A 23,691-nucleotide genomic window follows, 5' to 3' on the forward strand; every position below is an offset into this window, starting at 1 on the left:
GCCAAAAGGCCCCCTCTTGTTTGAGGAGGCCTTAGTTTGTCTTGTTTTTCAATACATTACACATACCTTTCACACATGATACAAAAATGAGAGATGGCAATCTTTGGTGTAGCTGGTTGTACTGGCAAATGGCTCACAGGTCATGTGGTAAAAGCTGTTGCCATTCTGGCTGGTTAGATTTTTAGTACTGTACATGTCTCAGAGAATGCGAAATTGGCACTATGGAGTATATGGAGCATTGATCAACACTACACAACATTAACTCCATAAGGAGCTGTAAACAAACTGTATGCACACGTGCTGGGGAAAAAAAGTGGGGTAAAATATGGGAAAGCTTTATGGCCAGATCGAACTTCAGCTTCAGCTTTGACTGCAAGAGTTGTGGATTGCATTTGTTAGTGGGGGGGCTGAGACACGGGAGCCGGAGGCATAGCGGACAGAATTCCCATTGTTTTCTCAATACAATCTCACTTCCCTTCTGGTGCAGATGTATTCTTCTCATGAAAATAGAGGACCAGGGAGCCAAGAAGGGGCGACTGCGGTGGGTGGGTGGTTGGGAGGCAGGGGTGCTTGAGAGGAAATGCTGAAGCAATGCCAGGCATTTCTTACAATGCACCCTGCGTAAGATTACATTTATATCCTAATCTGTAAGCACTCCTTTAAATAAAAGTAGCCGGCTCACAGCTGCCACTGTTTGTCAGCCCAGAGGACTCTCCTGGCCTCTAAGGTTTTCCAGAAGGGGTCTATTCAGACTCTTCCACGGAGCTCCTACATGCCTTTTCCCGCAGGACAAGACTTCTGTGTGCTGCAGACAATCAGGTAACAAACAGTTAAACAAAGTCCATTGGTACGTACGACTGCTTTTTATAGATAGCTCAGGGCGATGAAAGCTTAAAGTGGCTCACACACACAGAAGCAAGCCAGTTGCCTTGATAGTCCTGCAAGAACTGCCCGTAGAAACTGATACTGAATGCCTGCATGCTGTCCGCAAGAAGAAAGGTAAGAGTTGCTAGGTGAATTGTGGGCCACTCAGGTGAATTTTCTCCCGCCTTGACATTTAACAGTCACATGGGCTCTAACTGCTTTGGCATTACGGAGCACCTTAATCCCAGTGGATGCAGATATGTAAATTACTTCTCACAGAATGTTAGCTGGACATTTTGTTGTCAGGAGTACAATAGTGGACTTGTAAAATACTAATCTTAAAGGATCATTCACAGATTGCCACCTCTTTAAGTAATTTGCTGTTGTTCAATTAAGTAATTCTGTAACTGCGTTACAAAGGAATTAACTGCCATCTTTGTGTAATTTTACCAATCTGATTGATAGATATTTACAATTGTATTTCATTCACTTTTTTTCACCAAAGCTGATTCTTGAGATTTTGCTGTAGTGGGCAAACAACATTTCACCAAAATGTAAAATGGCAAAATATGTCGAGATAGTTAAATATTTAATACAAGTGTTCTATTTTAACAATTAACTAAATGTTTTTCTTTTAAAAAATGACTGCTTATGCTCTGAAAGTCAAGGTGAGTTGATCTGAAGAATTTATGTTTTATTATGATTCATCTATTTTGTGCAAAGCAGGTTCCTGCAAGGAGAAATTTATAATCCAAAATGAGTTGGCATTTTCTGTTTTGTAAAGTGTACTTATTTCTGTTCTTGTCTAAAGGGGCTGGATTAATTATGCTAAACATAAATCATAATATAAATCAAATATAAAAAATTAATCAAAATCTTAAATTGCTTTCTGGTAAGATTGTGAATATTTAGATATATTACTGTATTAATACCCATTTATAATTGAGTTGTAATAATGTATGTACAGTATGTCTGGTTGTACATAGGAATCTTAATCATTACATTTATTTCAAGAAAAAAAATGGTAGATTGGTTTGAGACCTAAGGGGTCTGAATAAATATTTCCTCAATGACTTCAGTGGTCAGTAAAATTTGTTAAATTGGAAAAACTTTGCAGATGAAGCTCTTCTCTGATCATGCATTCATGAAGGTTTGTGTTTTAAGCTCAAATTAATTAGTAAATTTACAGAACACATTTCATACAAACTGGGGCTAAAACCAAAATGATCCCCATTTACTTTCACATTTTTTCTCATTTCCAGGCGGTTCACTGCATTATAGCTTCACCACATTATAAATCCCCTTTTAGCAGTGCTTTTGGCTTCTGATGGTCTTGCTGTGTTTGCTGGTGTCTGATTCATGCCCTTCCATTTGACAGGGTTGAAGCGAAGAAAACAGTGCTTAAGTGAATAAATGACAAAACTGAACTACACCTTTGGAACATAGGGTTTTTGATCAAACACAATTCTCCTTCATTCCTGCAAAGTGTCTGATATCAAATACAGGAAACATCTAAGCAAACATGCCACGCAGCCACCTGTCTTTATAGCTTCCTGGACTGTTATTGCAGGCTCAGCACACTCTACTTATCTCTTTGCACATTCACTAGCTCTTGAAAATTATTCTGGGTAGGCAACCTTTCCCATCAAAATATTTCCCGTTATGCGTTAGTAAGATTTCTTATTTATTTTTTTTACCACTTAAAAGACACACCACATTCATTAATCACAGCCATTTAGAGGTAGCACAGAGAGCGTATTGCCATGCTCTCAATACAGTCTGGGGCAGAGTTCTGGCTCCTGGAGTGTCTGTTTGTTTTCATTCCAGCTGTGCTCAGTTACTTCTGCTGCGTCCAGTCACATACTCATTACAAGAGGACTGACGGCTCTCAAAATTGTCAGAGATGTCCTGGACATTCCTTCCCACGGTCCCAGAAGAACCCTAGACAGTTGATATAGGATACATTTGAAACTTTTCTATGACGAAACTATCTGTGATATGGCTGTGTTGCAGTGCTCAGATATTCTTTAGAAAGATGTCTGTTTCCTATAGGGACAGGAATAATTGATTTTGTTCTTCAGATTTCATATACGTCTGAACAGAAGGGCTTCAATTGGTTTCACACAATAGACAGCCAGTTTGGACAATTATATCTAAAAGAAAGGAGTTTATATTTATCTGTATTGACCATATACTGTACAATTTCTTGTATTAGGAATTTGACTTTTCGCAGACCCCAACTTGCTCTCCATGAGACAGACAGACAGGGAGAGAAGCTTGGGGTCATAGCACAGGGTCAGCCATTTATACGGCGCACCTAGAGCAGTTGGGGTTAAGGGTCTTGCTCAGGGGCCCAGTGGAGTAGGATTCCTCTGCCTTCTGCGGGATACAAACCGTCAACCTTCTAGCCACAGGCCCAGATCCTTAGCCACTGCACCGCCCGTTGTAGTATCAGGATGTTGTAGCCTAATCTGCTTCACCACAGTCCAGCTTGGCTTCATTGGACTGTGCCCAAAACTCTTCCCTTCCATAAGGAAGGGCCACTAATGTAACATCACTGTAAATACCAGCCGCTGTGCTGAGATACGCTGGTGAAATGGGTGGAAAAAATGAGTCAACTTTCTAAATATTTACAGTGGGACCTGTTAAAAGCTTCACAGGGAAGTAGTTAAGGTGCTGTCATAGATTTGGCAGAGCTGGAGCACAGAGGATACATATACAGTACAAGGTTTTCTGAGAAAACCCAGCAAAGGGCTGACACAGTGGGTTCTCCAGGTCCAGCCCTGAGTTTTAGCCATTCCAAACGTTTGGGACCAGTCATGACCCAGGAAATTGAACAGCTACAGCACTTGCCCACTCACTGCAGTCCCCTGCCATGCGCCTGACTGCTTCAGATCTTTCTGTGAATACACTGTGGCATACCGCATGTGTCACTTCTCCTTGCCAGTATTTGCCCTCCGTCACTGAATGTTCACAATCAGGACAATGAAGTATGATGATGTACTATTGCCAATTTAGGTAAATATTTTACAATTTACAGTTAACTTTACCGAAAAATGCACATACAAATATTTTATGAATCAAATTGGGCATTTGTGCTGAATTCTAACTCTCTGGAGTGTGAGAATGTTTACCATTTTTTAGGTTTCAGAAGAGAGAAATGCATAATTAGTTTTTTTTAATAGTGTTGATCTGTAGCCACTGAATCAAAGTGCTGACCGTACATTTGTAGCACGAAGAGAGCTGAAGTGAACCCTCAGAGTAAAGCTACTTTTAAACGCACAGAATTATCTTTTAGTTCAGGATTCTGTGCTGAGTCTGAATTTCTAAATCAATCATGCCCCCTGCTGATGCTTCCACTTATGCAGGCTGAGAAGACAGAGGTTCGGTAAAATAATTTTGGGTTGAGGGAAATTCAGGCATATTTTTGGAAATATACTAAAATAGCTTGCCTGACAAGTGGATCTCTGATCTGGATTTGTGACTTCTGATTTTTATCAATCCAGTCCCCTTTGTAACACCTCTGTAGTGCAGAGATACTGTATTTGGATTCATCTAAAAGCAGCCCAGATACAATACTTAAAGTTGTCAAACAAAATATTTTGTTCCACCCTCCTCAAAGTATTTTAAGAATACATTCTTCTTGGAACAAATGAATGAAGAGACAAAATCTGCGTTGCTAGCATTTGTTCTTATGACTAGTGAAATAGGCTGACACTTGTTTCCAAAATGACTTTAATTTGCACCTATTCTCACAGAAGGGCATTGTACAACAGCAGTGTTAGTGTAACATCTTGTAAATATAGAACAGTAGTATTCTACACTGGATATGAAACCACATTTACTTCCTTGTGCTGTTTCGAGAGTAGCCTTCCATTCTCCTTGGTAGTGTTTTACATCTTAAAAAAACTCCCTTTTTAAATAATTTTACAAAAAAAAACTTTCTTTATATCAGGAATACGTGAAATTATATGTTCTTAAACATTTTCTGCATCGTATTGCAGTCATGACCAAAGTACAGTATTTACCAAACTGCACATTGTCTCTCTATATATGCAGTATATAACTTTAGTTTCCATCCAAAATTGTTGACATTTGTCTTTGCCAATACCATACAAAACAACAAAAAACACACTCAAGATAAAATAAATACACATTAAAAACAAACAATGGTTTCCTCTAGTGGAAAGGCAGTCCATTTCAGTGAGAAGTTTGTTTCAAACCCTTTTTTGTTAATTCAAAACAAGCTTCTCAAAAAATATTGCTTCAAGCTTTATTATTTCAAGTAATGGGCCTTGAACTGAAACTTAGTTTCAAAATTTAAAAATGGCTCAGCTAGCCAAGCAACTGCTTCAGGGACAGGTCTCGTCATCTGGATATTGTGGGTATGAGTGAGTCTGGATTTGGGATTTCCTAAATGAGCCCCGGAAGGATTGGGTGGACTGGAGCTGGCAAGGATATCCTCAGCTAGCTGTGCCACAGAGATCCCTGCGTTGGCCAGAGACCTGGAATCTTGATATGTTGCCACTGGCTGTTGAATCTCCACTCCCTTGACTCTACAGTAATGTGTGTGGAAGTACTGTATCCTCACATGTCTCAGTGCAGCCCTAATTTGTGTAAGGGGGTGGGTCTTTATGTAAACTGAGTATGTAAGGACACATTCACAGTCTCTCTCAATTCACAATCCAATCTTAAAAGTCTAAAAATCTTTATCTACTATGATTGTTGCATAAAATTATATCACAAGAAGACAAATAAGATAAGGGGTGAATAAGATATCTGTGTATGATGGCCCACCAAGGTATTATTTACCCTTGACACAAAGTTACTTGCATTAATGGTCTTAGTATGACGTAAAACAATGTATTAGATAGCACTATACCTCTAATGCTGTTAGATCTTATTGTCCATTTAGCACTTAAAATATTCTGTAGCATTTTGTTGAAACGGTACTATAACAAATAAAGACGTGACGATTGATTGATTGATTGGATAATAACTTATTATAATATAAAATCGCTTGAGCTATATTATTTTGATGTAACTTAATACCAGGTTTCAAACAACTTAATTTGAATTACTTTGTAAACATGCGCAAACACCAAGAAACTTATAATATTAATCTCTTTTAGTAATTATTAGATCCCCCCTCTCTCCTTGTGGGGATGTGAGTTAACAAACACTGACTCAAAACTAAGCAACATAAGCAACATAAAAAATCATTTATGTTTAAAAAAAGTCGAGGAAGGTCTTTAATCAGATCCAAAGCATGAATAGAACTAATCGTTTAGCTTAATCTTTTTTAGTTACATCTTTTTTCTAAAATGCATGGTTGGTGTAAGCGTGTCACGGTCTCTATCTCCCCCACAGTCTCCCACCATGCTCCAGTCTTTCTCTTCTGACTTATCTCAGCTATTATCCCTGAACAAACAATTAAAGGAGATCTGATTGAAATCTGTTCTATTCAGCATTCAGTCAGGTGCATTGTATTGGAAGTCTGAATTATTGCTCATTGACTTTTCCTGTCCTTTTACATTTTGTAGAACTGGGCCCTCTTATGAGGGCGATTTCCTTTTTGGAGCTTGGTCACTAGGAAATCATATTGTTTAAAATTGCTTCCTTCAGAAAAAAAAAGAAAGACGCCAAATAAACCTTTCAGCTTTGAACAGATGGATATTTTCCTGTTCCCCTATAAAAAAACATAGGGTTCTGTTCCCACACTAGGCAACTGTCCATGCTAAGACAGACAGAAGGCAGCGTTTAGGTGATCTGCTAGGACTGATAATATGAGATATTCCAGAGAAAATAAGTTTACAAGCATAGGAATTTATTACAGTACAGTATATCCATTAAGTCCAAATAAAAAGTAAGAAGGGTGTAAAGGTGTACTAGTCCTATCAGAAAGTAATAGAAATGAATGTTTGAAAATCAAAGCCAACATATACCTGATGTGATATTTTTTGCCGCACTTACTGTATACAGGGAAATGTTACCAAAAATGACTCAACACTCCACTCCTCTTTCTGTAGTTCTGATCCTGTGAAGAATTTTGGTTTTATTTTTTGAGCTCCCATAGTAACATAACAGTTCTAGAGCCCTTTGTTTCCAAAGCTGGGGTCTTTGCTTTTCCATGCAGTATCTCAGGTGTGCTAAACACTTACACAATGGAAAGAAGAGAAAGCGGGAAGATGAATATTTTCCTAAGGCATCCTGAGCAGGTTCATGAAGTTGTAGTGACTTGAGTTTGTGTTGTTCCAATAAAAACGCAAAACTATAAATTAAGACCAAACAGAGACAGCTCTACCAGAAGTTCCAAGATAAGCCATATTTCAACAAGCTGTAACAAAATAATTTAAAGTTAATAATAAAGTTGCAAATGAAAGGAAGTCTTTTGGACCAGCTTGCTTGTTTGGTTGCTAGTAGCTCAAATGCCCTAACAGTTCCATCTGTGCCTGACCTGAAGGTAGTCAGATTCAAGCACTTGTCCTGGCACAGTCCTCTGGGTAGATAACTGGGTTGATATGGTCACCTGGGATTTAGAATACCAGAATCTAGTCTCCATGGTCTTAATCACAGGCTAGCTGAATTTCATTTTCTGTCTGAGGCATTGTCATAGAGCAACCCCATCTGGAGTGTGTAACATGAGCTAGGCCACCAGAGGATGGCATAAAGAAAATGAATCATATAAATGTCCATGAGGTTATTAGGAGATTTGTGTCACCTGTTTGGAAGCCAATGTCCCTGCATGAAGGTTCAGAAAGTAGATGGATGTTCTCTGCTCAGGGTTGGACTTGACACTTGTGACAGTGAGACACTCAGTCTCATGGTGTGACACCTTGTTGGTAAAGAAAGAGTAAGAACCTCAGTCTCACAGTGAGACGTCTTATTAGTAGAGGAAAAGTAATAAACAGACCTGCAGTGAGACATCTGGTTCATAGAGGAAGAGTAAGAAACTCAGTCTTGTGGTGAGACTTCTGGTTGTGAGTGGAAGGTTGAAGGTTTCAGGGAGTGTCGTCTAGGAGTATGGAGACACCTTTCCATTGACTGTAAAATTCCTATGTAGCTCCCATTTATAAGAAGGGTGATCAAACCGAACCAAAAAATACAAACAAATTAATCTTACTATGTAGTTCAGGTGGGTAGCTATGTCAGCATGCGTAGGCTGCAAAGGAACAAGTAATAGATTTATTCCATGCTAAAAACAGAGAGAAAAAAACACAACATTGTGATTTCTGTCTTCTCTTTTCAACATGGAATAAACGTATTACTTGAATCTTACTTTAATACATGTAAGGCAATGGAAATGATAATTAAAACTAAACTATGAGACTATAAGGAAAGAAGATTCTGGTTGATAGCTAGCATGGTTTCAGGACCAATGCTCTACCCAGTTTATATCATTCTAGATTCTGGAATAATTAGTAAACGAGTCAAATTTGCAGATGATACCAAAATAGAGATGGCAGACACTGTAGAAGATACAAACAAAATTAAATAATACTTAGGAATAATTAATAACTGGGCAAATATCTGATAGATTATAGTTATTGTAGACTATTGCAGAGTGTTAAGAGGAAGTAACAGAAACATTTTCCAAATATATTAGGTGGTAAACACTGAATGTTGAAATTTAAACAAATGTAAAGGAGATATCTATATTGAAACATTGTTTTCAAATTATTGTCAATATAGGGAAGTAATAAAAATGTAAAGCATGGAATTTAAATCAGGAAATGTTATGATAAAATTATGCAATGCACTAGTATGACTTGATTTGCATTGTTTTACAAAGTTTTGGTCACCACAAAGTACAAAATACAGTATATTCTTGCTCTGAAACCAGCACAGAGAAGAGGACTTAGATATATTCCCAGGTTAAAGAAATGCCCTACTTCAATAGGCTAAAACCACTGAAACTCTCAAACAAAATCTGCAAAGACGGGAAATGAAATGGTGATGTTACAAAGCCAAAGAATCGATTAAAAACAGGCTCAGAAAATGTATGCATGAAAAATAACTCTGTACTCAGGTCATATGTATAGGTGAACCCCTTTATTACTAACTCTAAGAGGAGCAGCCATGCCTCTCGAATACAAATGAAAGTCCAATTTAAGCTGTATCAAAGTTTAAGTTTGCAGTTCGTTTTTCAAAGACCTGTGGAAATGAAATAATGCATTCTAATTTGAAACCATCTGAGCCCAAAGCTTATTTGCTTGTTAAAGCTCTGAAATACATTTGATATGCATGTATGCAGCATACTATTAGCAAACACATTTAATTTTCAAAAGGAGGAACCTGAACTGATGGCAAAAGCTGCATAAACTGTATGTTGCCCCTCCCTCAATTTTAGTATAATTTTTTTCCCATGTGCTCTTACTCCCCTTTTAAAAAAATACAGTCTCCCATGGGAATAAGCTGGACTTTCCCATTATACATCCCTGTTAGAGAACAAGTTCAGAGAGCTTGGATATTGAATGCCACTATCTAATGATACATGGATTACAGGGCAATCGTGTCTATCGCATCTGGTAAGAAATACTTGTTTTATTCTTACTTTATTTGTGACTAAATTGATTAACTGCTAACTAATATGTGTAACAATCCCTTAAGCACAAGACTGAACAACTACACAGCTCAATGGATACTTTCAAAACCCTTTTCACAGTTTAACCACTTCGGTTTTAGATTGTATTTTACATACAGTACAAAATGCATTTTATCAACCTTTTCCTCTTGAGATATGTTTCTCCACTTAGTCCCCCTCAAGTCTTTGGTTCTTAGAATTGTTAACTTGGGGAGGCAGTCCAGAAAAAGTGTTTTGACAATAAAGACAGATGTCACATTTTTACACCTCTTAGGTCTTAAAGCCAGAATGAAATGCTAACAGTTCTGAAGAAAGAGAAGTATCCATGTGTGCATTTTTTGTTCTAGTCTGCAGTGTTGATTTCAAAGCCCTTGCTGGTACATTCAGTGATTCAAATGTCATTAACACAGTTTGCCACAATGTGGACACATTTGGGCATTATGTGACGTTTTAGGTTAGCATTATCTTTCTCTACTGTACATCCAAGTGTGCTCAAGGGCCACTGGACAATGTCAGAAATGTTCCAGTTCGCCATCTTCTTTAGCTGGTGTTAGGACAAGTCAGTCAGCCAAAAATGCTATACTTTATTTACTGAGAACTGCAAAGTTCAACAAATTGTACAATTAGTAAAATTGTGAATTGTAAAATTACCAAGAACAAACTTTTTGTTGTTTTGTTACTATTTGTTCATGTGTGTTTTTATTAGAACTAATTAATTAAATTCAATTTATTTTATATAGCACCTTTCGCAACAAGGTCGCCCCAAGGGGCTTAACAAAGCAAGTGACCATACAGTACATGTTGTGAATACAGAACAGAAAAGACCAGAAGACAACAGAGGAGAGGAATCAAAAACTCCTTAGTAAGGCGAAAAAAAACCTCTGGGGATCCAAGGTCAACCCCTTTGGGCATGCTAACATTATACAATTAAAAAAGGAATAAATGAATAAGGGTATTAATCCATGCATCATGTCTTCTGTATGTCAGTACTCCATGCAGATCTCTGTAGACCAGCAAAATCCTCCTAAACGATAGCTATATCCACGATGTCCCTCTTGGATCCACGGCAATGATGCAGCATCCAACTCAGATGGTGCCCAGCCCGGGCGCCATCTGGACATGTGGGGAGGAAAATAGGACAGTTTGGTCAGAACAGATGTATCTACCTGGTGTGCCAACACAGAGGCACACAATGACATGTACAGCAGCACCAGCAGCCATGGTTGCAGCAGGCTATGATGTAAGATGTGAGTAGGCTAAAGCTTTCAAGTAATAGGTCTTCAGTCTGGATTTGAATACTGAGATTGACTCAGCATCCCAAACATGGGGTGGGAGACTGTTCCATAAGCTAGGGGCCCTGTAACTTAAGGCTTTACTGCCAACTATTTTTTTACAGATCAGAAAAGGACATACCATGAAATACAAAAGGTATAGAGTTTGCCTTGAGAGAGATCACTGAGAAATGAGTTTTGAAAGCAAATCATGCTCGACATTCACAGTATTGTCAAACTTTTCCCTGAATCATGGATGCTTTTCAACACCTGAATTATTTTAATAAGGAAAAAACCTCTACTCAAAAAAAGCTGTTTTTGTCTTTGTTCAGAGAAAACTTAAATAATATGTCAAATGCAAAAAAGAATGTAAAAGTTCACATAAGAGAGAGAGGGCAAATTAAAGAACTATAAGAGATGATAAAGCATTTGCTCAAATTCCACAGATTTTGCACTAGTCTACTGTCTACTGTCTTACCTCTTTCCAGGCAACTAATTTCTGTGTAGAAATATAATCAAATAAGAGCTAAAGACATCTCTGTTCCTGTCCAAAATAGATTGTTTTATCGGAGGGTAGGCACATCAGAAAAGTTCATTGTGCCAGACTGGAGATCCTGGTTTTAGTTACTTCTCCTGACAGGATTTCACACAAATCGTAATTTGCAATAATATATATGCTTGTGAAGTCTTCCTCACCTAGGTTTATTTTAGATGAGTTACTTAAAAAAATAGAACACTGTCATCACAGGGACAACCAAAATCAAGAAGACTCTGAGAGATTAATTAAAATCCCATTAATTAATCTGAGTCTGAATCCCATTAAGGAATCTGAAAGTATTATCTAAAATGTTTCATGTAGCATTTGATATTTTTTAAATGTCATTTAATTTATACATTTTGCACATATTTTGCATTAATTAATTGATCATGCTAAATATTACGTTTTATTCTAAGTTTAAATAAATTAATTCACAAGGCTTTTTGCAGGATAGGTAATTTCTTATTAAATTGAATAGGACTTTTAGGTCTTTTTTTAGAAAATACTCTGAAACACCTTTATGCCGCAGCCAGTATAACATATTTCAGGAAAAATGAATTTCAGGAAAATTAGCATTTATCGTCTGCCCATTCTTTCATTGTATAATTGCAAAAAGATCAATTCAGAGTGAACAGTGCTGCACGTCGTTACAAAGCTGTCTGTGTGTGCTTCGCACGGTGTTCAAGTATATGTCACAACATCACACCTCATTCCTTCTCCTCAGTGTGAGCAGGAATCTTCTGATAAAACAAAAATATTTTTCAAAATGCACAAAACATAAGATAAAAAATGTCATCAACAATTTCATATATACGTATCTAAGATCATGTGGGAAGACAGAGCCTATCCCAGAAAGCAACAGAAGCAGGACAGGATACATCCTGGACAGGACACCAGTCCATCACAGGGCAGAAACACAGACATTCACACAATCATGCCCAAACACTGTGAGGAAACAATGTTAACCTCTGTACCAATGTGCTGTCCCATAGAAATCAATCAATATAGGGGGTTTTAAATGGGTTAAACCATACTCTCACAGCACCCACCAGCTGATGACTTATTCACACAGGCCTCTATATACAGTATAACAGGCAAAGAGTTTAAACAATAAGTTGGAGTTCTCAGACCCACAAATAACCCTTGTTGTGCTCCACCCAAATTTATAAAGATGTACAGTACTGCACTGTAAATAAATGTATATTGTTTTAAGATGGACATGTGATTCTTCCCAAGCCCCTCCTCTTCGCTGAGTGTGTTGTGGGAAAGCTGGCCATCAGAGGGCCCATGCTGTTGCTCTCTCAGGCTTTCACATAGCGAAATCGCTATTTATAAATCGCTATTTACATGCTGTCAAAATTCCTCTGTTGAGCTGCAGCTGAGCTTTTCCCACTCCCTGTGATGAGGAAGCTTTCCGGAAACATGTAAGAGATGTAGCAGCTGATATATAGAAAGAATTTACAGCGCTGCTTATTATTATTACACTCCATGATATATATAATAATAATAATGAACTGATAATGAACTGATAGCTTTCAAAGCAGTAGATTTTTGCCTTTGATTTCATTCAAGCAATCTGTTGTAGTTGCCATTAATGGGAATAAATGATATGGACAATTAGCTCCAAGGTGACTGTAATTGTTGAAAAGTAAGTGAAGAAAAACATAAGTAAAGTGTTACAAACAATAAATAGTGTTAGAAACCTAAGGAGACCATGTGACCCATCTTCACTGTCAGCACAGTAGATGATTATATTTTGAAGCTCCAGACAAGAAGCTGGTATTAAAAAGAAACATAAAGGGTGTGTCTGTCTAACCTGAGTTTTTTATAAATAGAATATTATAAAAAAGCTGTTGACGTTTTTTTTAACCTATTGTGTTCATGGGGTACGTGGGTTACTGACAAGTGGATGTGAATGATGTTCCCAGGTAAGGTCTTTGTTATAAAGCAGAACATCAAGCAGGTGATTCCCAGCAACTGTAATGCCTTACATTCAGAAGTAAGGCAAAGCTAGCTATGGTTTTGAGGACAGTCTACAGGGTCTCTTTTAAGAATAGAGAAATGTTCATTACTATCACTCTAGTTGTATTTTTGAGCTTGGGTCCTGAATTTTAACTAGAAAACAGGTACATTTTTCTGACATCAGTGACCTACAAGTATAGGCATTACTAGAAAGTTATACTAATAAAATGTCTAAATACTTTGCAATCTTTTTGTCACATCTGACTAAATACACTGAGTTATTTGTGCTGTGGTTGTCATGGATGGCGTTAGGAGCACCTGGTTGGACCCTATGTGGCGCTGAGACTGTAGGTAGCTTGTGATTGGTGTCCAAATCCCAAAGGCAAAAGGCAAAAGCCGTAGTCGAAGTAGAAGAGCAAGGTCGGGTATCACAAGAGTCAGCTCAAGAGTATCCAAATCCAAAACGAGAGGCGAGACGAAGTCGAAGCAGGTGGAAAACAAGGTCGGGGAGCCAGAAATCAGGTCGAGAGTAGTTTACGTGCACAAGAGAAAGCCAAGGGTTATTCTCACTAGTGAGTGGGGGACTGAGTGGAGTGAGAGGGTGTAAATAGGGAAGAGCGTGAGGGATGACAATTGATTAATTAGTGCATGGGTGTTGGCAGGGAGAGGTGCCCGTAGGAATATGGTTTGGTAGGCAAGGGTATGGAGAAAGTCAATACCATCTTATTTTCTGTACCCAAAGTAAGCTTACTGCTGGCGTACACGTGCACCCTGAAGAGTCTACAAAGCAGACTTTTGGTTTCAAGACATGAGGCAGCACTCTTTTCAGGTCTCGGCTATCAAGGCACTGTGCCTTAAGATCTATCCATAATGGAATGAAATATGAAATGAAGCCCCTCTGTCATGAGCAGAAAACATAACCATTCCCTCTCTCTCCTTACCACCTATGGCAGGTCCCATCTCAAGTAGGTGGAAGCAGTGATGGGCGATTGGAGTCTTCTGGGAAATATCCTTGAAGAAGTACAAGAACACTCGACATCAGTGGGAAAGGTTTGGCTCACTGTTCTCTTCATCTTCCGAATCTTGGTGCTGGGCACGGCAGCGGAGTCCTCGTGGGGAGATGAGCAATCCGACTTCGAGTGCGACACTCTGCAGCCTGGTTGCACCAATGTGTGTTATGACAAAGCTTTCCCCATCTCGCACATCCGCTACTGGGTGCTGCAGATTGTATTTGTTTCAACCCCCTCCCTCATCTACATGGGACACGCTTTGCACACCGTCCGGATGGAGGAGAAGAAGAGGCAGAGGGAGCAGGAGGACCAGGCCCCGAGCGGACAGAAGGACTACCTAGAAGAAAAGCTGGAGGTGTCCACCAGGGAGGAAGCGATGGGGAAGATCAAGCTGAAAGGGGCGTTGCTGAAGACGTACGTCTTCAGCATCCTCATCAGAACTGTCCTGGAAGTGTCCTTCATTGTGGGACAGTATCTCATATATGGTGTCCTCCTCAAGGCTCTCTACACCTGCGAAAACTGGCCTTGTCCCAACAAGGTCAACTGCTACATGTCGAGGCCGACGGAGAAGAACGTGTTTATTGTATTCATGCTGGCGGTGGCCGCGCTCTCGCTCTTACTCAGCTTGATAGAGCTCTACCACCTGGGCTGGAAGAAACTCAAGGCGATCATGAGAGCTTATGCAGCCTCCCACGCTCCTGTGCTGGACTCCAAGGAGACCGAACATCCAGCAAGGCCGTCCAGGGCTTGCACGCCCCCTCCAGATTTCAATCAGTGTGTCACGGCCCCCGAGACGGGGTGCAACCCCTTCAACAACAAGATGGCCAACCAGCAGAACTCCGTCAACCTGGCCACCGAGCGCCACCAGAGCCGGGACAACCTGGATGGTGAGGACTTCCTCCAGATGAGTTACATGCAGGGAAGTGACTCCTCCAACACGTCGGCCCCCCCTAACTTGCACAACGGCTTTTGTAAGGATAAGCGCAGGCTGAGCAAGAACAGTGGATCCAGCAACAAATTGAGAGTTGACGACTTAGCAGTTTAATACACAGTGCTGGGCTTTGCTGCTGTACAACACAAAGGCTGCGGAGAAGGGTTTTGCAGCACTGAAGTATTCTGGCTTAATGGGTGTTACTGGTTTAGGTTTACCCTTAATATGGAAGCTGTTGCTGATGCCTCAAAGTGTGAACTGTTCTGTACTGCTAAATACAGTACCATCCTGGTGGCATTTTTATACAGAAATAAATAATAATTAGTCCGTTACTGATTCTGAATTTGCAGAAGGTGTAGCTTGACTGCTGTTCACCAAACACTTGCTGGATAAAACCATGACAGGTTACAACAGAAATAAGGAATAATCGACCAGACATGGCTGCAGAGATGCAGAATGGAGTAGAATGGAACTTATCACATCACAAGCCCTTCAATGTCACTTTAATTCACTGTACAACTTAAGAAAAAACAAAAGATGAAGCCTGAATTTGTTTTTTATTGATTTCTGGGGAGCATCTAACTTAGGCACGTCTACATATATAGAGCCAAACAGAGATATTACATACCTGGGACAAAAATGTTTTATAACCCTCTGTATTTTATTTAACTAAATACTCCTTTTTAACACATTTCTTTTTATTTACTCCTTATTTACTTTAAAACATCAATTAAAAGAAAATAGCAGTTGCTATGTATTACATTCATTACATCTAATTGACCTTTTCTGCTTTTTAACCTCTGATGCTATGTGCTGATGTGATACAATCGACTTCAGTGTCTAGACAAGAGAAGCTTCTAGCAAATCAAGGGCAAAGCCAGAGAGATGAGATCATGTCTGCAATGCAGTCTTCTGTTTATGGTCAGGTGAGGCTTTGGAGTGGACAGGTGGTTGTTTCAGGTTGCTGGGAATTGTGGTTCTACAGAATGTGTGGAGTTAAAGGTATTCAGACCCAAATTACTACTTCCAAAAGTTACACATTCATCTGTACACAATACAAGCCACATTCTGGGTTTGCAGAGTCTGAATATACATTTACCCATAAAATAAGCAATGTTGCCTACTGCAATCCCAAATTACATCTGTTCTAGCTTCCATTTTTCATTATAGAAGTGATGTTATTGATTAAAAAGGCATATCTCTAAGTCTGCATTATTAAAATAAGATGCAACAATCCAATACATTTTAAAATGTCCCATCATAATCCTAAAGGATTCCAGTTAAACGAGCAAAATTTATTTAGCTTTGGAACTTCAAAAAACCTGTCAGAACTAAATTGACTAAAATATCCAATGATATTATCCAGACATATTCTATTCCTCCTTTATCATTAGAAACAGTGGATGCTTCTTTGCAGTATTTTGTAGCATTATTTTTACAGTAATAAGCAGTTGCTTATTACTCTCCTCACCTAAACAGTTCATTTATTTCCAATCAGTTTGAACAGTTGTAGCTGTCGTGGGTAAATGCTGATGACTTCCTTTCAAACCATCAAACCATCCACGATCAGAAAGCTACTGTACCTATTCCTGTTAAGGTTCTCAGCAACCTCCCAAAAGCTCATCCGAAAGGAGCAGAAGATGGGGCTACACAGACATGCGGACACTTCAGAGATACTGATTAACCTACAGTAGCTCGTAGGTCTCTGGAAGGTCAGAGGTAACTTGCACATGCCACGAAAGCCCATGAGATCAAGGAGAAAACATACAAACCACAAAGATGGTACATCAGTCTGGAACTGGACCAAGGAAACCAGCAGCATTCACTACCACACCAAGGTGCTATATTTTCAGTCTCTTTGTGAACTCTTTGGTCACAAACTGATGTGTAGGAAGGAATTACGGCTTTTGTGCTCAGTAAGCACTCAAAAGAACAGAAATTTCTTGTGTTCTGCTAAAATGTTTGTTAACGGGTTCACAGACAAGTGATCTCCACATTTGATCATTTACACAGTGGGTTTTCATCTATCCATTCTATAATATTTTCAAATGTTTGCTCTGGGTATTTTGGAAGATGGGTCCAAAAACCATAAAAAAGGTATTACCTATAACTGTCAAATGATTTGAAATCCATTGGCAAGGCATGATACAAATCCCAGAGAACAAAGGTAAAGACAAAGAAATGGCAGGATAAGCATAGAGAAACTATGAAAAGCTGTAGGCTTTTCAAAACTATGCAAAAAACATTTTTTCCTGCCACATTCTGGAGGTCTGCTTGTTAGGTTAAATGGTATTTCTAAATTGTCTTTCTTTGCTTGTGTGTGATGGACTGGTGTCTCGTCCAAGATGCTGTCCACGATATGTTTCTGGGTTACCATGAAATAATACATCTAAATTGATCTTATCAGGATGTTTTGCCTTTCAGAAAACAGTGGCAAGCTTTAGGAATTTTAATTTAAGTAAATAATTGTAATTATTTTAGGAACACGGCCATTTCATACCTTGTGACCTGTAGCAACTGTATTTTAAACCATCCAAAATAATGAGAATTGACATTTTCTATTGAAACCTGTATAACAGTATGAACTGTTACTGATAAAATGCCTCTTTATTTCATTCTTAATGTCTTTGTGATGAATTTGTACTGTGGTCATTCTAAGTGGAAAAACACAACGAGCAATGCACTTAATTAAAGGAAATCCACTCCATTCATTTATTCCTCCATCCAGTCATCCCAGCATTCACTTTAATCCACTTAGCTCGTCCTGGTGAGGACCATGGGGATGTTGCATGTGTGCTGAAAGTGACACGTACAGTAAGAGATTTCCTGTATGAAGTATTTGGCTGTATTTTATCAGGTAGACAGTAATAACCAGAGGGGATTAAGCAGTTAATTAAGGTGCATTCTGGTTCACCTTGATTGCATTAAGCACTAATGAATGAAGTTTCACTTGCAGCTTTCAGAAATGTTCTGTTGTGGTCCACTTTTGTTTTTATTACAGCACAGACTGAAGATGTTTTGTATAATTGTTATGATGTTTTTTAACTTTTTTAATGCTATACATACTGAATGTATGCAAGTCTTTTTATATTCAAGAACACTTTGCTTATTTATGTTTCGTCATGCAATACAAAACATGTTTTATGTGAAACATAAAAAGATATATTCCCAGTGTATTAGAAGCAAATGTTCCTTTTGAGCACGTTTTTATCATCTTCTGTGTTGTCTGATACATAAAAACATGCAGGCAGGTGTGTATTATTTTTTATTCTATTCCATATTGTTTGAATCTTGTTTTAGTTGTTATTCTTGTTTAAATTAGACCAGGAGTAAGCAATTTAAAATATACAAGGAAACTTTGCAAGAAAACTGAATTTTGCAAATTGGACACCAATTCCCTAAATCTAGAGTGACTGTAGAAATGACAAATACATGGCAATTATTTAGTAAAATCAATTTTTTGTTAATATTTATCATTTCAAATAAAATTTTAATTGAGCTTACTAGCTTTGGTACTCTAAAAACTTTCTGAACGTTTAAATTAGGCCTGCTTGTTCTTAAATGACACCATGAGAAAGTCTGCCTGGTCTTCTTCACGTTTAGCTGCTCATCATGCTGGATGATTTTAGCACGTTGCTAAAAATGACGACAAGTTTTCCTTTAGATTCCCTTCTCATGTTAAAACACAAATGAGCAGTTACCACTGAAGGAGAAACATAAAATCGCTATAAAAAAAAACATTTTTCACTGACCCTTATTATCACTAATTCTGGAACCTACTAAAGGTAATTTAAGCAAACGAGTCTTAGACGTCGGCTGATCTATGGCTAATCAGAGTCACGAACCCCCACAACATTTCTGCTTCTTTTTCTGGTGTTAAATGGGTAACACGGACAGCTTACTGTTGTCGCCTCTAGGTGGAGACATTTATCTTTGGCAAAAACTTACGTATTTTGGTCAATTTTTTTAATCAGAAACCTTAATTTAGAAAAAAAAGAATAAGAAAACGCTAAAAAAACAAGGAGTATCTTGTACATGCAGCAAATTATCTACGATACATTGGAGTGTATCATAATCACCAAACGTTATCTCTGTTTTAAAAACTTTTTAAAAGAGGATACATACAGTACGTGTAAATGTGAGGATCAGTCAGTATTGCACTGTTTTTTATCACCAATTGTGATTCATTCTTATGTAAAAAGTTCCTGTTTTTTGTTTTTACTTGGTTTGTAAGTCAGGTTTATAAGTCGTTAACATGAGAAACCTTTTTACAATACATTTGTTTAAAGATGTGTCTGAAGATTACGTTCAAAAACTTGCATTTTCTTCGAATATTTTGCTTTCTTTTGATGTGCTGTTTTTTTTCATTTGAAAATTGCCAAAAACTCAATGATATTCCAAATAAACCTGCGCACAAACTAAGCTTCTAGCCTCGATATTATTTCCTCTGCAACACTTGAAGCACTGCGAGAAGTGAAGCACCTAGAGATGACGAGGAGACGACCTAAAGACTTTAATACTTAGACAACACATGTGGCATTAAACGAACATTGTGTATGCTTCAGGGAGTGCAATATAGTTAGGACACCAGGATTCACACCCCTGCTCTCAATACGTGCAATAGGATCTGACAAATTAATCATTTATTTTATCTAATTTTAAAGTGCACCTCAATCGTGCTCGGACTGCAGGCAAATCTGTTAAAGGGGAAAGAGCGCCACCTAACGGCTGACTAACACCATGATAAGTAGCAAGCAACTTGATTCTCCTTACAGGTCGATCTCCATCGCAAACCTGACCAAACATAGCCTAGCTTCGCCTCTTGAGATCAGGCTACAGAGTAGCGAGGCTGCTGTAACCATTTGCTTTCACACTACACACAATCCACAAAACACGAAGAGTGGGCTCCAGTACGTAAAACGTTACTAGTGTTTACCTGAGTGTGGAAAGCAGTGGGTGAATATTTATACAGGGTTAGTCAAAATGTTGTCGACAAGTACAAACGCCACTTATTTTACTAAAGTTTTGTTTTCTCCTCCACAGATGGCGATGGATTGTAAGGTAACTGTTACCAACTTTGATATTTACTGTATGCTTCCGTTTGAAACCTTTTTTGTCACAGTAACCCATCTAATTAATTTGTAATCAACTGTCAAAGTTGTCGACAGCATTTTGACTAACCCTGTATTAGGACAGAGCTTGGTGTTTAGGAGGACAGAGCTTGGTGTTTAGGAGGACAGAAGAGGTTAGGAAGAGATACTGTTTATTGTAAATGTTACTTTATTTGAACTCTCCCGACACAGCATAGAACACAGAGGGGGAAAGCACTCACTCACTAATGAAACAAGGATAAGTGGGATAATAAAATTCATTCTCAAGACAAAAGATTGAATCAGATTACAACTCAGTTATTGCAGAAGCAAAATATAACTTTTTTCATTTGTATAATAAATTTTCTAATCTTTTTGGAAAACACGTCGTAACATATTAAATCAAAACATCCACAAGCTAAAGCAGTTAAAGGACTAAAATGCATGTGCAACAGAAGCAATGTGGCATATTCCAAAATTCCACATGTAAAAATGACATAGAGGAAAAAGCTTGTTTGTTTTGATCCAACATCCATTCAAATAGCGATCCATTCATATAGCTCTGGTTATATATCTATTCACAGAATCAAGTGGCCAAATAGAAGCTCATTAAGGCAGTGGTACCCAGGATCACAGGGCACAAGGGTGCCATGCTGGGCAAGGGGAGAACATCACAGGGCACAGGGGTGTCACGCTGGGCAAAGGGAGAACATCACAGGGCATACAAAGAGACCACACAGCTATGAGACAGCTGCACTAACTGCCACATTTGTCTCTTTCTTCTTTTTTGTAAAAAAGTGAAATAGAACGAGTAAAAGAAACATCTACGCCAAACATCAGAAGTCACAATTGTTTTTGTTCTTAAGATGTGTGCACGTTGGAAGGTGCTGCAGATTTTAGGATTACTGGATACAGTAGGGAGCTTACAGTGTGTGATGTCAGACATCCGTCTTGCCCTAATTACAGCCTGTATATGAAAATCACGCCATTATACATTTCAGTTGACAACAGCCTACAGCCCTCTACCATCATTCGCTTTATCAAGGGAGGTGCTGTGCATGGCATACTGATCCAAACACAATACCGGGAAACGTAATCAAGAAAGTGAATCCTCACAAACGTGCAGTTAAAAACAATACATTTCATTTCTTTGTTTCTTTAAATAATGTCACCACCATTTTAAGTTAGCATTGAAAAAAAATCCCATCTCATTCTTTTTCTAAGTGCTTACTCATGGTGGTAGCAAGGTGAACAGGGCAGGTCCGATGTGCCTTTCCCCAGCAACAGTCTGTGGGTGTTGGCCAGATTAGAGATATAATCCCTCCAGCATGTAGAACTGTATCTATGATAAGACATTTCCCATATCAATTTTTAAATATTTGTTACATTTACAAAAGAAGGCTTATGTACAACAACAACTAAAAAAACTTCTTATTACTTAAATTGAAAATGGATTTTTATCAGGACCTAAATACTCGAACACTATCTACATCTTCTATTCAAAAAGAACCTCTTTGCTCTTTTTTTTAAGTCTCTTTTCCTGGAGATTCCTGAGATTGGCTCTTCTGGATTTCTCTCTTACATTGAGATGTCTCAGCTCTGTGACTGCTAATTGTAATATGATGGCTGCTGAAGATATTTCTGTCTATAAATAGAGACCGAACAACTGAAAAATGTAGTGATTGACATGATTGCTTCCCTCAGACGAGGTCCTCTCTGTAAGCCTCAAGCCATAAAAAGCTCTCAAAATTCTATTAATAGCTTTGGTTGTCAAATATAGAAAAGAGTAGGACACAGGGCACGAGTTGGCAGCATTCACTGTTTACCAACTGTGACCTTCGGGTTCGACCTTGTACTCTCCAGGACGGAAATTCTCAGGGAGCACACATTCCGGTCAGAATTCGTGGGAACAGCAAAACGAGGAAGACTGATAGACTTTGATTTTTTATAAAGTAGCAAGGTCACCCACACAAAGTAATTCCTCAGGCAGAATAGGATTTTGAAGACGTTTAGGAAGGGCTTATAACAATAAAACAATCTTATAATTTAATCAGTCTGACAGAAGCAGTGCGAAGAGGGGGGCAGCTGGCCACAGGGACAGAAGGTTTTATGATAACTTTTTCAACTTGAACTTTCATTAGCTAGAACAGAGGAAATAACATTAGAGAGATCACAATTAAGAGGTTACAATCAATGCCTCTTGAAGGAAGGCAGGGTATCAGCTTCCACAACATGGCTGGATAGCTTGTTCCACACTCCCTCCTATTCTTAGTTTTAAAAAAAACTTCCCCTTAATTTCAGCTTGTGTCCCCTGGATGGTGTTTCACTGTACATCCTACAGATGCCCACTTTTTCAGTGCCTTCGAGGATTTTGAATTATTTTATCAGGTCCCCTTGTAGTCTCTCTGTTTAAGGTTAAAACAACCCCAGTATGTATCTGGTCACTGTTCTCTACATGGACTTGGTGGACTGAAGGGACTGCTCTCATTTGTTATTGTTTTTAGGAATTGGTTTGTTTACGTCATTGGTTCTATGGGGTTCTATGGAGCATATGTACAATATGCTCATTCCTGAGAGTGACATCTGTTGTCTTATTCATCCATGGCTGTTTGACCATGTTTGGAGAGCTATACTGGACCAGTGATAACTGGTGGTGGTTTTTGCTTGCATTCCAGTAACTGATTGATTGGAACCTACAAGCTGTCCAGCATATTGAGGTGACCTGAATTAAATAAGTCTCCTCAAATTTTTTTAGGGGTCAAGAATTCAAATGTGGTCAGAAAACGCACTGACGGGTTTGTACCCTGGTTACCTGGCCTTGTGGAAGGTTGGACTGCCTGATCTGTCACTGAGAAATTAGTTCTCCGTTTGTTGTTTTCTGTCATTGTCATGGATACAGACACTGTGACCAATGCTGTAGTTCCCTGGTTATACACAAGATCTTCTAATAGCCTGAAGCTAGTCTTGTTATGGGCTTCCGAGAGACTCAATGATAAACATTCTCACTTTCCCTAAAAGCTTCCTTTTGTTTCCAATCACAGCAGCCTTTCTCCTCCCAATGTTGTTACATTATCAACATTATCATCCCTACCATAAAATATCCCATTATCACAGCATAATTAGTATTTTAAGTATGACCAGTTCTAGTATTACTCCGGAAAATGTTAGGTTTTCACGCTTATCCAAAATATCCAAAAATCTTGTTTTTTTGGTTGTGTCTTTTATTGTTCTGCGTACCCGCATTAACCCACTAACCATTTTCAGGCTGTTTTCTCATTTTAAACATTAAAAGACTACATTTAGTGAACAGAGTCCATATATTTTGATCTGGTACAGTAGTTAAAAGCTTCAAAGTTTTTAAACTGCTGGGTTGTGTGCAAGAACCCAGTCCTATCAACACCTGGAGGGGCGGGGAGGGGGGGGCGGAGTTATGACACACAG

The 23,691-nt window shown here is 38.6% G+C and overlaps 1 protein-coding gene across 5 annotated transcripts; it reads left to right on the plus strand.

Moving 5' to 3' along the window:
• The first annotated feature begins 578 nt into the window (after positions 1 to 578).
• LOC148676034 (gap junction alpha-5 protein-like) lies at positions 579 to 19,582 on the plus strand. Of its 5 annotated transcripts, none has more exons than XM_088600757.1 (3): positions 579 to 819; positions 9,310 to 9,392; positions 14,173 to 19,582. In XM_088600757.1, exon 3 carries the CDS (start codon positions 14,201 to 14,203, stop codon positions 15,272 to 15,274), a length of 1,074 nt encoding a protein of 357 aa, XP_088456883.1. In that variant the 5' UTR covers positions 579 to 819; positions 9,310 to 9,392; positions 14,173 to 14,200; the 3' UTR covers positions 15,275 to 19,582. The 5 variants fall into 5 exon arrangements, with proteins under 5 accessions (XP_088456883.1, XP_088456854.1, XP_088456850.1 ...); XM_088600748.1 differs by lacking the exon at positions 579 to 819 and adding an exon at positions 889 to 999 and having other exon boundaries at positions 9,263 to 9,392; XM_088600740.1 differs by lacking the exon at positions 579 to 819 and adding an exon at positions 891 to 999.
• Positions 19,583 to 23,691: the final 4,109 nt, after the last annotated feature.

This window comes from Lepisosteus platostomus, chromosome 2, assembly GCF_059453375.1.
Source record: "Lepisosteus platostomus isolate fLepPlt1 chromosome 2, fLepPlt1.hap1, whole genome shotgun sequence".
Classification (NCBI taxonomy): domain Eukaryota; kingdom Metazoa; phylum Chordata; class Actinopteri; order Semionotiformes; family Lepisosteidae; genus Lepisosteus; species Lepisosteus platostomus.